The sequence below is a fragment of the Scylla paramamosain genome, chromosome 18, assembly GCF_035594125.1.
Source record: "Scylla paramamosain isolate STU-SP2022 chromosome 18, ASM3559412v1, whole genome shotgun sequence".
In the NCBI taxonomy this organism is placed as follows: Eukaryota; Metazoa; Arthropoda; class Malacostraca; order Decapoda; family Portunidae; genus Scylla; species Scylla paramamosain.
Genome location: NC_087168.1, coordinates 1782357 through 1796942, shown reverse-complemented (window position 1 = coordinate 1796942; position 14586 = coordinate 1782357). Strand labels below are relative to the sequence as shown.

Sequence of the window (14586 nt, the reverse complement as noted above, 5' to 3'; positions counted from 1 at the left end):
AATATTGAACATTAGCTACACCCTTACACAGCTACAAGTATGACATTGGTTGGTAAGAGATTATCCACACTGAAATATTTGGAAGACTAAGTGTCCAAGCCTCCTAGCAAGCAGGAGCGAAGGCATGTGGCCAGTGTCGTAGGTTTAAAAGTGACCAGCTAGTTTCAAGTGACCAAGTGCGTGCGCAGGCCTATTTTGACTGTCAGACGTATGGTTCATTTAATCCTAACCACGGCAACGCACAGATCTCCCTGAGAGAGAGAGAGAGGGAGAGAGAGAGAGAGAGAGAGAGAGAATTGAAATACATCACTGGTGCCTTCAACATGCCTTATTAATCTACTGCAACATGGTTACATTTTTATTTAAATTCTTTCCTTCTGTCTAACATTCGCCAAACTCTGTGTATGCTAATCAGTCACTTAATAAATCATCTATTTCTCTCTTCCTCAGTGTTGTACACATACATCGTTAGATTGAAATATTTTGGGTTTTATGGAAATTACCCTAGCCTACTAATTTCAAGACAGGGAATATTACTTATTTTTCACCAAAACTACAATGTTTTTTTTTTATTTTTAAATCATAATATACTCCTTGGAAGGATTAGAAATTCAATTAATGAGCTGAATTAATCTAAACCTAGTTAAACGAAAGTAAGCCTAACCCTCTGATGGAGAGCTGAATTAATCTAAACCTAGTCTAAAGAAAGTAAGCCTAGCCCTCTGATGGAAATGGTAATGTTATTTTAATTTTCTCTGATATTTCTCAATATTTCTGAAAAATTCCATACACCCTATGTGTATGTAAGTATTATTAAAGTTTCTAACCAAGGAGGCACAGTAAATGAAATGAGAATGACTGGTAGTGAAATTTTCAGCAGCTGGTGAAGTGATTCACGCCGCCATCCAAATTCTTCTTAAATTTTTTTATATTACTATTATAGACTACAAAACGTTGTTGTACTGTTAAATAATTTTAATATACGACTTGCGAAATAAAACAAGTTCAAGGGATAAGAACTTGTGATATTTGCAGGAAATAAATGCACTGGTAAGAAATAAATGCATTGGTCAGTTCCACTACGGAGGCCCAGTTGCTCCCAAGCCAGCCTTACCAAAAGGTTCCAATATCTGGTAAGGATCAAAACAACGCCGCGAAAAACATCTGTGAAATAGAATTTGTTGCTGGTGGCGGACATCGCCACTCATTGGTAACAATCATAGCAGCAGGAAACCACTATGAAATAAGCCCTTAAGGACTTTTTTTTTTTTTTTTAATTCTCAGAAGAATGTTTGGGCGTTGGCTGACATCCATTAGCTCCTATACCACATTACAGAATTTCTCATTGATATATCAGTTCTTTTTATTTTTTTATTGGAATTCAAGTATTAGGTATGGATTATTTAGTTTATCAAACCATTTCAAGCAAATTTTTCAAGCTTGAACCCGTTATTTCTTGCTCTGTCCTGGTTACTGATCCTAAAAATTTTGCTTACATCCCCCTTGTTATAACCCTTATACCACTTAAAGACTTCTTTCAGATCACCTCTTCACCTACATCTCTCTAAAGAATATAAATTTAACAGCTTCAATCTCGCCTCGTAAGGAATACTCCTCATCCCCTGCATCCTTTTAGTCATTCTCCTTTGCACTGACTCTAATAGACCTATATCTTTCATGTAATGTGGGGACCAGAACTGCACAGCGTAGTCTAGATGAGGTCAAATATAATATAACGTCAAGTATAACTTTAATATTACTTCGGGCCTTCTACTTTTAACTCCTAAAGATTAATCCTAATACTCTATTTGCCCTGTTTCTGGCCTCTATGCATTGCTTTCCTAGACGGAGTTCAGACCTAACTATAACTCTTAAATCTTTTTCGTACCCTGAACCTACCAGTTTCGTTGTTTATTGTGTACATACTGTGTGGGTTTCCTGTACCTACGCTAAGTACTTTGCACTTGTTGATATTAAACTGCATTTGTCATTTGTCCGTCCATTCATTCATCTTATCTAAATCTACCTGCAAGGCAATGGCATCTGATTCTGACCTAATCAATTTGCCTATCTTTGTTTCATCCGCAAATTTACTAACATCACTGCTAATTCTACTATCCAAGTCATTGATATATATTAAGAACAGCAATGGCCCTAATACTGATCACTGTGGCACCCCACTAATTACATGACCCCACTCGGATTTAGAGCCGTTTATTACAACTCTTTGTCGCCTGTCGCTTAGCCATGACCTTACTCAGCCTAACACCTTCCCATCTATCCCGTGTGCCCTAACCTTTCTCAGGAGCCTTTGATGGGGTACCTTGTCAAAAGCTATACTAAAGTCCAGATATAAGATGTCATAACTATCACCATTATCTACTGCCTCGTACACTTTACTGTAAAAACTTAACAAGTTCGTGAGGCAAGACTTTCCCTTCGTGAAGCCATGCTGTGACTGATTTATCAAGATATGTTTGTCTAAATGCTCCCTAATGTTCCTCGCTATTATTGACTCCATTATTTTACCTACAACAGAAGTTAAGCTGACAAGAGTATAATTACACGCTAAAGTTTTATCTCCTTTCTTAAAGATGGGTACTACATTACTGGTACCTCACCTGACTCAAGCGATTTCCTAAAGACAGAAATTAACGGCTCGCTAATAACCTCATTGTATTTTTTAAGTACTCTGGGATATATTTCATCTGGTCCTGATGTCTTGAAAATTTTTAGCCTATATATCTTCTCTTCTACCATCTCCTTAGCTATGGTAATATATGTCAGCTTCTCATTCTCATCTGCTCTAAACATCTGTTCACTATTTGGCATATCCTGCATGTTTAGCTAATATCTGTCAACTTCTCATTCTCATCTGCTCATTCTCATCTGCTCTAAACATCTGTTCATTATTTGGCATATCCTGCATGTTTTCCTGGATGAAGACAGTTAAAAAATACTCATTCAGAATTTTACTAATCTTCCCAAAACTAACCAGCTTGCCATCTGCTGCCTCTAATGGACCTATAGTTTCCTTATTCTTCGTCCTATTTACCTGATAAAATCTCTTGGGGTCTGTCTTCGCCTGGCTGTCTACTTAATTCATAACTACATTCATAATTGCTTTTAGCTTTCCTCGTTAACTTCCTGACAGTTCTAACTAATTAATTATATTGTGGCCTTAAAACCTCTTTAATTTCTTATATATACTTCTTTTCCGCCCTATATAGTATTTTAACCTAACAGTCATCTATTTAGGGTGATTTTTCTGTGAGCATATTGTTCTATACGGGATGTTTGCTAACTGTCCTGTATGCAATTTATCTACGAAATATTTATACATCATATCTACATTTACTTCACCTAATCCCCTCATCTCGGCCCCTTCCATCTTCTCCACTCCCTCATCTACTCGCCTCGACCTCACCTCTCCCATCCCAGTATGATCTGACCCTCCAGCATACCCACACACATCTCCCCGTCTCTCCCTCCTCCGTCCCTTCCGGACACTTCTTCCCTCTTCTTGCCCTTCACCCTCACACCTCTCCTCACCCCTCTCATCCTACCTTATCTCTCTCAACTCCGTCCTGGACCTGACCTCACCCTGCATCCGTTGCCAGTCAACTCCTTGGAAGTACCTTTTTAATTCCTCAAAATCTGCTCTCCTAAAGTCAGGTATTTTACTAGTGCTTTTGCTTTTAAAGTTTCCTAACATTTTAATTTGTACCTAGTTTCCCAATGGTCACTGTTACCTAGCTGTCCTCCAACCTCTACCTGCGTGACTGCTTCCTCCCTGTTAGTAAGAATTAAATCTAGAATGTTGTTCTCCCTTGTGGGTTCTACGACTAACTGTTTTAAAAACTCATACCTGTTTTAAAAACTTATCCTGAATTACCTCAAGAAATTCCTCTGCTTCCCTGTTATATATATATATATATATATATATATATATATATATATATATATATATATATATATATATATATATATATATATATATATATTATTTTCGTATCCAGTACTATTATTCTTACTTTTTTTGTGATCTTCGTTGCCTCAATAAAATCTAACTTTTGGTTTCCAATGGACCACACTCGATAGGGACGAGTTCGCTCCTCCCACGTACCCCTGCGGTATGCGTACCACAGGTCGAGAATTCCTGCTCTAGCTGTAGCAAATTTAGAGGAAAGGAAAGCTAAAGCTGATGATGCAAAGGAAGAGAGCCAGAATGTGCTGAACTTGGGAGTTAAATTGTCAAAGAGGACTTAGATAAGAAGTATACAGCACAGATTAATTTAGTTTGAGGGCAACTCTGAAGTCAAAGCAGGATGGTAGAAAAATCAGAAGACTCCAGAGCGTGGGCACGAGAGAAATTAAAAGGTTTAGTGGGTGGCAAGAAACTTTTTTGTCGATACCTGAAGAGCAGTCCGTCCTGGGGACATTTCTGGCCCCCTCCCCAGACGGGGACTACGAGGCTGGTGTTGGACACGCCATTTTCTGTTTTGATTGAAATGTGTACGTGTGCTAGGTGCGTTTAGTACTGTATGAGTGAATCGAGATGTTTTTAGAAGGCAGAATGTGGCTGTCCCCTTGTGTTGTGAAACAAAGGGAAATGTACAGGGAGGTCACAGTTGTGTTAAAAACAAGTCTTGTGAGACTCCCTGGGAGTGATTATTGTTTCGGTAGGTGTTTGCTGAATATATGTATACATACATACATACATACATACATACTGCTCTCAGCCATTGCCCTGCCGTGTTTTGATAAATAACAAAACATGTGCTATTTTTGTTCATACAAGTACCCCATGGAAAACAAGAAAAGCCTATGTTTTGAGGATGTTTCCTAAATGGTCGCTAAAACTATGAAAAATAACCATAATGGATAATTATGTATGCTGAAGCGCTCCTCTCTTCTCAAATGTTGTCTGTAAAAGTATGGCAGAACACTAAGTAGTTATTTGTCTATCAGTAAATTGTTACAATTTTTTCTACCTTGATAAATTTTACAATTTTTTCTCACATAATAGTAGTTTACGCCAAGATCAACATACGTTAGATCAGCGCAACTATCCTTAATATACTTATGATTATGAATGGATATGTAAGTCATGAAACGTTTTTATTTTATTTCGTGGAATTTGTTATACCTATTTGCATTTGTATTATAATAAGTTTGTGACTAGATTAACAGACAACCTTTCCCCTATATTTCCTTTTTATTTCTTATTACTGTTTTGTTTTTCTCGTTCTTCACTTCGTCGTGTCATTCCCGTCATCCTTCATGACTGTCCTCTCTCAATTTTTTTTTTCTTCCTCTTCCTTTTCCTTGTTCCTCGCTTTGTTTTGTAGGATGCTACTACGAAGAAGGCGCCGCTTTGTGCAGAAACCAGAGTCTCTTCTTCTTCAATCATTCATGTTTATCCCTGGAGGACTACTGCGGCCTGGAAGACTTGCTCCCGTTTAACGAGACGCACTGTCAAAACTCTGCCAACACTTCCTTAACGCCCATTGAGAAAGTAGTCACCAGGATCTCGGCAAGTGAAGACTTCTTCAGGTAACAAGTGAAGGAATCAGGAAAGTCCTTCATTACGTAACTGTGCGTAAACCTACAAAGCATATTTTCGTCTTCAATGATAGCCTCTATATTTTTCTCTGTATTGCCTCCATCGATGGCCGACTGTGATGAAGAGCTCACTTGATCATATCAAGAACGCGATTCTCGGGTACTCACACACACACTCTTAGCTAACTGTCGTCAGGCTTTCAAGCTGCGCCTAACTTAAGCTTTCCATTCTCTGCTGATTTTTTTCATGAATATAAAGTATGAAATAAATTAGCAACTCCTTGCCTACCCTCACTCACAACAATGTCTACCTGCTGCACTAGACCTCCCTTCTAATATTGTGTTTGCAGTCTTCTGACTTCGATACCTCATGCAAGGTAGAATCGTTTGGTCTCCTTACAACTCTGTACGTTTCAGGAATCGTATGTTGCGGGTGACTGGTTCCACGTGGGAGGACATGGGCGATATGCAATGGGAGCTGGTGGGTTTAATGGCGCTTTCTTGTGTAATTGTGGGCATTTGTCTTTCACGAGGGATTAAAACTACTGGAAACATCGTCTACTTCACCGCTATCTTCCCTTACGCTGTGATGTTCATCCTCTTCATCAGAGGTGAGATACTTTCTAATCCAATAGAGTAGCATTTCCCACTTGGCGAAATATTAGCGTTCCAGGAGGGAAATTTATTGAGGGAAATAAAAATTATTTTTAGGCGACAAGAAAAAATTAATAGAATATGACAAACTTTTTTCAGACACTATATAAAAATACAGATCAACATTTATGCTATGATTGCCTGTAGTAGTGACTTTACTCGATATTTTTTGTCGAAATTCCATAATTTTTTGGTAACAATATGATAACTCTGTGTTTTGAACCTGGCAATACAGATATAACTAGGGCGGTTAATGGGTAGAACAGTGAGTTCAGTTGTTGCTGCATGACTTACAACTGACACCTGCTGTTGCTGTTCCACTGTCTCCAGGATTGTTTACTTCTTAAATGAATGAGGTATGTCAATGGATTTTTCATAGTGCACTGTAGGTATTCTTTAAAATGTGATGTTCTTGTTTATTAAATATTAATTGCTAGAAGTATCAATACTTAGTGGTTATTTATAGCATCTTGAGATCTCGATTAGGATTCCTTGTTCATTATAATCATCGATATTTGTTGGTTATTCATAGCATTTTGAAACCTCGTGTATGACTTTTCTTTGTCTATGTGAAGGGGGAGATCAGAGCAAGTGAATTGGCTGAAGGGGGAAAAGACAGACAAAAAGGTCGGAAACCATTGCACCAAAGTGAGTTGCAGATCTTCAGCACATGTAGCTAAAGCTTCGTGGCACGTTGGGTGCCATAAACTGCCTGTATCAATGACACTTAAACATATATAAACCATGGTAGGAATCACCCTGGAGGGCGCGTACAAGGGTTTGGAGTTTTACATCCTCAAGCCAAACATGACCCGCCTGACGGAAGTAGAGGTGTGGTGTGAAGCAGCTGTGCAAATCTTCTTTTCCACGGGGATCTGCTTCGGCTCTCTTATTACTCTTTCTTCTTACAACAAGTTCACCAACAATTGCATGAGGTATGTATGACTTGACAGTTCTTTGAATATACATATATGACTCAAAACAGGATTGGTGTTATGAGTTTCTTTTTCCTGTACCTCCTTTCTCCATTCTTGTGTGTCCTTTATCTTCAGGACGACTGTCAACCTGTGTGGTGAAGTGTTACCGAGTTGGTAAATGTTTATGCTAAATGTTTGTGAGTATTTGTTAACTGTTCTGGATGTGAGTATTTGTTAACTGTTCTGGATGTGAGTATTTGTTAACTGTTCTGGATGTGAGTATTTGTTAGCTGTTCTGGATGTGAGTATTTGTTAGCTGTTCTGGACCATCTATCTTTGTTGTTCTCTAGTCTATGAAGTAAGTGCTGTTTTAGCAAGCCATTGTTGGAGTATGACATGATGTGTTTTGTGGAGGATAGCATAGCTTTAATGTTCCTTTTTTTTCATTAGGGATGATACTGCGTGTTTCTCCCTTCAAGAAGCAGTTTGCTGTGTAACTAGTCACTTTTAGGATAGTTCTAAAGGCCTTGTTTTCTATTTATTGTAGTTATTCTCGTTTGATATTAGTATATGGGAATACTCGTACCTCTTGGCAGCATAGAATCTTGGGAAGTGCTAAATGTTTCCAATAAGTTTTGCCAATCAGGAGTCTGTTAGTGTTCTTTCCAACTACAGCTACTCAGATGTTGCCCGATTGTTTGGCGTTAATGACTCTTTCATGAACCTTGCAAAACATTTCTTTTATTGGTAATAATTACTCCGAGAGACTTAATATCAGGTTTGATTTTGATGCCATTTAAGTTGTCCAAGCTTATGCTCTTGTTGTAAGTCTTTGTTGAGAGTTCACACGCTTCAACTGTCTCCGTTGCGATGATGACCATGTTTTGTGCCTTTTCTTCACTGTGTGTCAAGAATAAACCATATTTAGCAAAAAAACAAGAATGGTATGAAACATATCTCATCTCTGAAGTAGCTGGTTCAAGTGCAGTATGATGAAGTGGGTCAGTAGCAGGAATAGCGACGTAGAACCAGTGCAGCTCTGCCTAATGCCACTGGTTACGTCCAGGTTTGTCATGATCTCATTGTCATTCATTCTGGTAGATCTCGCGTACTACGTCAGTGTTGTAGCTACTTGGTTTGGGGTTTGTTTATGCTTTCTTTTCCCCTCTTTATAAAAATTGCAGCTTTTTCTGGGTCCTGTTGCTTGCGAATGAGTCTCTTAGACTTTCATAGATATTATCTCGAATGTTATGGTTTTGTTTCTCGCTTGCTTTTGTTTCTCAGGGAGAGAGAGAGAGAGAGAGAGAGAGAGAGAGAGAGAGAGAGAGAGAGAGAGAGAGAGAGAGAGAGAGAGAGAGAGAGAGAGAGAGAGAGAGAGAGAGAGAGAGAGAGAGAGAGAGAGAGAGAGGAAAAAAAGACAGGAGCATATATATATATATATATATATATATATATATATATATATATATATATATATATATATATATATATATATATATATATATATATATATATATATGTAAAATTTCAATTTGGTGGACTTTTCTTTCCTTCTTCCAGGGATGCGTTTGTGGTGACTATCACCAATTGCTCGACGTCCGTCTTTTTTGGGGTGGTTATATTCTCTGTGTTGGGCTTCTTGGCCAATGAGATGGGCGTCAATGTCAACGAAGTAGCGGCATCAGGTTCGGGTTTGGCCTTCGTGGTGTACCCTGCTGCTATAAGCCTCATGCCTATTCCGCAGCTATGGTCTGTCCTTTTCTTCCTCATGCTCATCAACATCGGCTTCGGTACCCAGGTAATTCTACTTCTCTATTTTCGTTCTCTTATTCTCGTTCATTTGTTTTTGATTTACGTCTCGTTGTGCTTCTTAGCTTACCTTACTTATGATAAGGTAAAACCATACAGCTTTGTAGCAGCGATGAACCATAGGGAATAATATTCAATAATAACGATCATTCTTCTAGTTCAGCACGGTGGAGGCTGTTACCACTGCAATCGTCGACCAGTTCGAATCGTTACGGAAGAGGAAGCCACTGGTGGTGATGGGGACGTGTATCTCTCTCTTCCTGATGGGACTGTCCATGTGCCTTCAGGGAGGGATCTACATGCTGGAGGTGTTCGTATTCTACTCGGCGGGTGTGTCTGTTCTCATCATTTGTATCCTGCAATTGATCGCCGTTATTGGCATTTTTGGTAAGTACGCCTATGTGCAACTCACCACAAGGACTTTAAAATCAGGTGTTGGACTCATGATCACTGGATAGAGAGCTTGGAACTCCTAATATTCAGTCCTACTCGTATGTGTAATATTGGAACCCTTACCATTTCACACATCCCATCCTCTTGCTCAAGAATTACAGTAAAAAAAGATCGCTAATCAGTCGAAGACTGTAACTGAACGAGCACAAACTGAAAACTGCCATGGGAAAGTGAAGTGTGTGTGTGTGTGTGTGTGTGTGTGTGTGTGTGTGTGTGTGTGTGTGTGTGTGTGTGTGTGTGTGTGTGTGTGTGTGTGTGTGTGTGTGTGTGTGTGTGTGTAAGTAAGAAACAGACTCTCTCTCTCTCTCTCTCTCTCTCTCTCTCTCTCTCTCTCTCTCTCTCTCTCTCTCTCTCTCATTTGGCCCCATCCCCAGATTCTTACATGTTACTCAATTCCATTGTCTTTCAGGTTTCCGCAATTTGCTCAATGCGGTCGAGGAAATGAAGATAAGGGTTAGGTTGCCTCTACGCATCTACTGGGGAGTCACTTGGCTCTGTCTTACTCCTGCTTCTCTCATCGTACGTATTAAATATATTCTTGAAAATGTTATCTCAGGTAAGTCTCTCTCTCTCTCTCTCTCTCTCTCTCTCTCTCTCTCTCTCTCTCTCTCTCTCTCTCTCTCTCTCTCTCTCTCTTTTTAAACTATATTTACAGCGTGAATATTATTACAAAATTTAAACTTAAGGTTTCTTGCTTTCACAAGCAAATATTTTAAAAGTCTTGATATCATTTATTTTCACAACACTAGCGGTGTAAGACGCGCGCCCCTCCAGACATTGGCAGCCACTTTTGCCTGATGTGTGGACAGTCGGGTCACATCAGGCGTGGCCTGCGTGAAGTGGTTCCACAGGCGCGCTGCCCTGTCTTTGAAGGTTCGCTGGTGTTGTGAGGAGCGGGAGAGAGGCACTAACACCTGCTGGCTTCCTGCCCCTGCTTGCCTCGTCATCCTCCGGCATGGGTGTGGCACAGGTGGGTGAAGTGAGGGGTGTGCTGCACCTGAGCCTTGTGACACACCACCAAGACTGACATGTCCCGCCGGTGCTCCAGTGACGTGATACTGACTGCCATCTCCTCGTCTTCCCCCATTAGACGAAGAGCACGTCTCTGCACCGCGTCGAGGCGCATGGTGTGGGTGGGGGCGCTGGACATACTCCATATAGGGACGGATTTGTGCTTTGTAGAGAGCGAGGATGCCTCGCGAGTCCAGACTGCCCGCCATCCTACGGAGGGTTGACACACGCCGAGAGGTCTGGCGGGCTACCGACGTGATATGAGTTTCGTAGCACAGCTCACAGTCAATGGTGGCTCCCAGAATCTTGATGTGGTCCTGGAGAGGCAGCTGCACGCCCTCAAACCGTAGCTGTCCTTCTACGGCCTGTGAAGCGGCAGGGGACCGTGAGATGACCATCGTGTGTGACTTGTCCGAAGCAAATGTGACTTGCCACACCTTCCCTTACTCCTCTACTACCCTCAGCTGTCTGTTAATGTTGGCCACAGCGCGCTGACTGTCCTGGCGGCAGTAGGAGAGGGAGAGGTACACCTTGACTGCAGGTAGTTGGCGCAGAAGATCGTCTATGTAAACATTCCACAGGACTGATCCCAACACTGAGCCCTGTGGAACTGACACTCCTATATGGGCGGGAGATGAGGTCCGCCCGTTGACAACTACCCGAAGCGTCCTTCCTTGTAGGTAATCCTCGAGTAGAATCAAGAGGCTGCCGTCGATGCCCTTGGCTTGGTGCTTAGCCAGAAGGGCAGAGTGTCACACTCGGTCGTAAGCCCGCGCGATGTCAAGGCTCAGTACGAGTGTGTCGAGGCCTTCGTCTAGGGTGTCCTGCCATTCTTGTGAGAGGAGGAGGTGGTGCTGGTCGGAGGTGGAGCGGCCTGACCGGAATCCGAAATGGTGGGGGTTAGAGAAGCTGATGTTCGTCCAGGTGTCGCCATATGACTGATGCCACCAGCTTCTCAAACACCTTGCCCATCATAGACAGTAGGGAGATGGGTCTGTAGTGACTTGGGTCAGACCTGGACCCTTTCTTGTAGACAGGGACCACAAGTGCCTCCTTCCAGGCTGCTGGCCACTTTCTCTCTGCCAGGCAGGCAGTATAGATGGCAGCAAGTGGAACTGAAGGCTCCCTGGCACATTGTTTAAGCACCCGGAGGCTGATCTCATCTGGACCCACGGCTTTTCCTACGTCCAGATCCCCGAGTGTTTTTTCCACCATTTCCGTTGTGATGGGCACTGTAGTGATGGTGTGGGCTGTCTCCCGTGGTATCGCCGGAGGGAGTCGGGTGGGGCCCTGAACTTGCATTTTCTTCGCAAATAATTCAGCCAGGAGGGCAGCCTTGTCCTCGCTGCTCGGCGGTGGATCCGTCCTGCCTGGTGAGGGGAGGGACGCTGTCCTGCCGCATCACGCCTTGTTTCTCCTTTACCAGCGTCCACCACGTCTTGTCACCAATTCCTGGACCGGTGAGCTTGTTCCTCATAACCTCCTCCCAGTGACTCCGCGCCCACTTGGAAGTGGCTGTCATGCAGGGTGTAGTTGTGGTGTGAGGGGCGCTTGTATCTCCTCCACGCTGTGTTTTTGGCCTCAGCGGCGCGGTCCCACAGCCAGGTGACTTGTTGATGATCCTCATCACGCGCCGGGGCAACACTAACGGTCACAAGCACGGCATGATGGTCAGAACTGCCCACACGGTCGAGAGGACGGCGCTGAACACATTTTTAAGGCAGGTCCGTCAGCACTGGGTCCAGGGAGCCTCCACGCTGATGTGTGGGAAAGTCCACATGATTGTGGAGTCCCTGCACTGCTGTGAGCTCCGTGAAAGCCCTCATCACCAGGTGGTGATTTAGGTCGCCGACAATCACTACGTGCTGACAGTCGTGAGTAGTCAAGATGTCGTCCAGCCAGTCTGTCAGATAGTAAAGCGGGTGCTGCAATGCCACTGTGGCCGGTACACAGCACAGAGCAGTAAGGAGCTCTTGTCTTCGAGAATGATGCGGAGGAACAGCATCTCCGAGACCTCGGGGATGTCAATGGGGAGCGTGTCGACCTGCAGGTTGTCTCGGAAGCACACTGCCACACCACCTCCCCTCCCACTTTGACGGTCTCGCCTGATCCAGTGGGAGTAGCCAGGAATTTTGTCACAGGTGATGACACATGTGTCGTCGAGAAAACTTTCCACTATCACCACTACATCGACTCGTTGTCTGAGAACGAATGAGTGGATCAGTTCCCCGACGTTAGTCCTGAAGCCCCGCACATTGGCTGACAGGACTCGCAGGCTGTTGGTAGCCATGTTACTGGTGGGTTAGTGGCTGGGAGTTGTGGGATGGGTGGAACCAGGGCGGGAACGTGGTGTTCAGCTCATAGGAGGGTGGAAATACAGAAGCAGACAGGGAGTTCCAGAGTTTACCAGAGAAAGGGATGAATGATTGAGAATACTGGTTAACTCTTGCGTTAGAGAGGTGGACAGAATAGGGGTGAGAGAAAGAAGAAAGTCTTGTGCAGCGAGGCCGCGGAAGGAGGGGAGGCATGCAGTTAGCAAGATCAGAAGAGCTGTTAGTATGAAAATAGCGGTAAAAGACAGCTAGATATGCAACATTGCGGCGGTGAGAGAGAGTCTGAAGACAGTCAGTTAGAGGAGAGGAGTCGATGAGACGAAAAGCTTTTGATTCCACCCTGTCTAGAAGAGCAGTATGAGTGGAACCTCCCCCAGACATGTGAAGCATACTCCATACATGGACGGATAAGGCCCTTGTACAGAGTTAGCAGCTGGGAGGGTGAGAAAAACTGGCGGAGACGTCTCAGAACACCTAACTTCATAGAAGCTGTTTTAGCTAGAGATGAGATGTGAAGTTTCCAGTTCAGATTACAAGTAAAGGACAGACCGAGGATGTTCAGTGTAGAAGAGGGGGACAGTTCAGTGTCATTGAAGAAGAGGGGATAGTTGTCTGGAAGGTTGTGTCGAGTCGATAGATGGAGGAATTGAGTTTTTGAGGCATTGAACAATACCAAGTTTGCTCTGCCCCAATCAGAAATTTTAGAAAGATCAGAAGTCAAGCTTTCTGTGGCTTCCCTGCGTGATATGTTTACCTCCTGAAGGGTTGGACGTCTATGAAAAGACGTGGAAAAGTGCAGGGTGGTATCATCAGCGTAGGAGTGGATAGGACAAGAAGTTTGGTTTAGAAGATCATTAATGAATAATAAGAAGAGAGTGGGTGACAGGACAGAACCCTGAGGAACACCACTGTTAATAGATTTAGGAGAAGAACAGTGACCGTCTACCACAGCAGCAATAGAACGGTCAGAAAGGAAACTTGAGATGAAGTTACAGAGAGAAGGATAGAAACCGTAGGAGGGTAGTTTGGAAATCAAAGCTTTGTGCCAGACTCTATCAAAAGCTTTTGATATGTCCAAGGCAACAGCAAAAGTTTCACCAAAATCTCTAAAAGAGGATGACCAAGACTCAGTAAGGAAACCCAGAAGATCATCAGTAGAGCGGCCTTGACGGAACCCATACTGGCGATCAAATAGAAGGTTGTGAAGTGATAGATGTTTAAGAATCTTCCTGTTGAGGATAGATTCAAAAACTTTAGATAGGCAGGAAATTAAAGTAATAAGACGGTAGTTTGATGGATTAGAACGGTCACCCTTTTTAGGAACAGGTTGAATGTAGGCAAACTTCCAGCAAGAAGGAAAGGTAGATGTTGACAGACAGAGCTGAAAGAGTTTGACTAGGCAAAGTGCAAGCACGGAGGCACAGTTTCGGAGAACAATAGGAGGGACCCCATCAGGTCTATAAGCCTTCCGAGGGTTTAGGCCAGCAAGGACATGGAAAACATCATTGCAAAGAATTTTAATAGGTGGCATGAAGTAGTCAGAGGATGGAGGAGAGGGAGGAACAAGCCCAGAATCGTCCAAGGTAGATTTTTAGCAAAGTTTTGAGCGAAGAGTTCAGCTTTAGAAATAGATGTGATAGCAGTGGTGCCATCTGGTTGAAATAGAAGAGGGAAAGAAGAAGAAGGAAAGTTATTGGAGACATATTTGGCTAGATGCCAGAAATCACGAGGGGAGTTAGATCTTGAAATGTTTTGACATTTTCTGTTAATGAAGGAGTTTTTGGCTAGTTGGAGAACAGACTTGGCATGGTTCCGGGTAGAAATATAAAGTGCATGAGATTCTG

At 42.8% G+C, this 14586-nt stretch overlaps 1 protein-coding gene across 9 annotated transcripts in view; it reads left to right on the top strand.

The window, feature by feature from the left end:
- Positions 1-14586, top strand: part of LOC135108980 (sodium- and chloride-dependent glycine transporter 2-like) — an 89292-nt gene that overhangs the window by 35012 nt on the left and 39694 nt on the right. For all 9 annotated transcript variants that reach the window (XM_064019908.1, XM_064019909.1, XM_064019910.1 and 6 more), the window contains 6 exons: positions 5352-5556; positions 5983-6176; positions 6971-7154; positions 8697-8934; positions 9104-9332; positions 9808-9917. In XM_064019908.1, the coding sequence (XP_063875978.1) occupies positions 5352-5556; positions 5983-6176; positions 6971-7154; positions 8697-8934; positions 9104-9332; positions 9808-9917 (1160 nt within the window). The remainder of the gene's footprint in view (positions 1-5351; positions 5557-5982; positions 6177-6970; positions 7155-8696; positions 8935-9103; positions 9333-9807; positions 9918-14586) is intronic.